This window comes from Phaethon lepturus, unplaced genomic scaffold (genome assembly GCF_000687285.1).
Source record: "Phaethon lepturus isolate BGI_N335 unplaced genomic scaffold, ASM68728v1 scaffold28437, whole genome shotgun sequence".
NCBI lineage: Eukaryota > Metazoa > Chordata > Aves > Phaethontiformes > Phaethontidae > Phaethon > Phaethon lepturus.
Genome location: NW_010554446.1, coordinates 1 through 334, shown reverse-complemented (window position 1 = coordinate 334; position 334 = coordinate 1). Strand labels below are relative to the sequence as shown.

General features: G+C 65.3%; 1 protein-coding gene across 1 annotated transcript in view; it reads left to right on the top strand.

The window, feature by feature from the left end:
- LOC104624488 (solute carrier family 12 member 5-like) overlaps positions 1-330 on the top strand; it is a gene marked incomplete at both ends in the record, with an annotated part of 4,528 nt that extends 4,198 nt beyond the window's left edge. The window contains one exon of the mRNA XM_010291872.1: positions 173-330. Coding sequence (XP_010290174.1) covers positions 173-330 — 158 coding nt within the window. The remainder of the gene's footprint in view (positions 1-172) is intronic.
- Positions 331-334: the final 4 nt, after the last annotated feature.

The window sequence follows — 334 nt, the reverse complement described above, 5'->3', positions numbered from 1 at the left end:
TGCTGGCCGTGCCGGCTGCTCAGCGAGGCTCGGGTGGGGGGAGGCGGTGCTGGACGTCCCCCATGCTCCGTCCTCTCAGGCTGTGGGGTGGGAGGGTGCTGTGCCGGGTGCAGACAGCCCTCTGGCATGTCCTCATGATGGCTGCGCTGCCTGGCCTCCTGCATCCTCACAGAGAACCTCTGGAGCTCATACCTGACCAAGGGTGTGATCGTGGAGAAGCGGGGGCTGCCCTCTGTGAGCCCCCCTGACACCCCAGTGGACATGGACCAGCCCTACGTCTTCAGCGACATGACCTCCTACTTCACCCTGCTCGTCGGCATCTACTTCCCCTCAG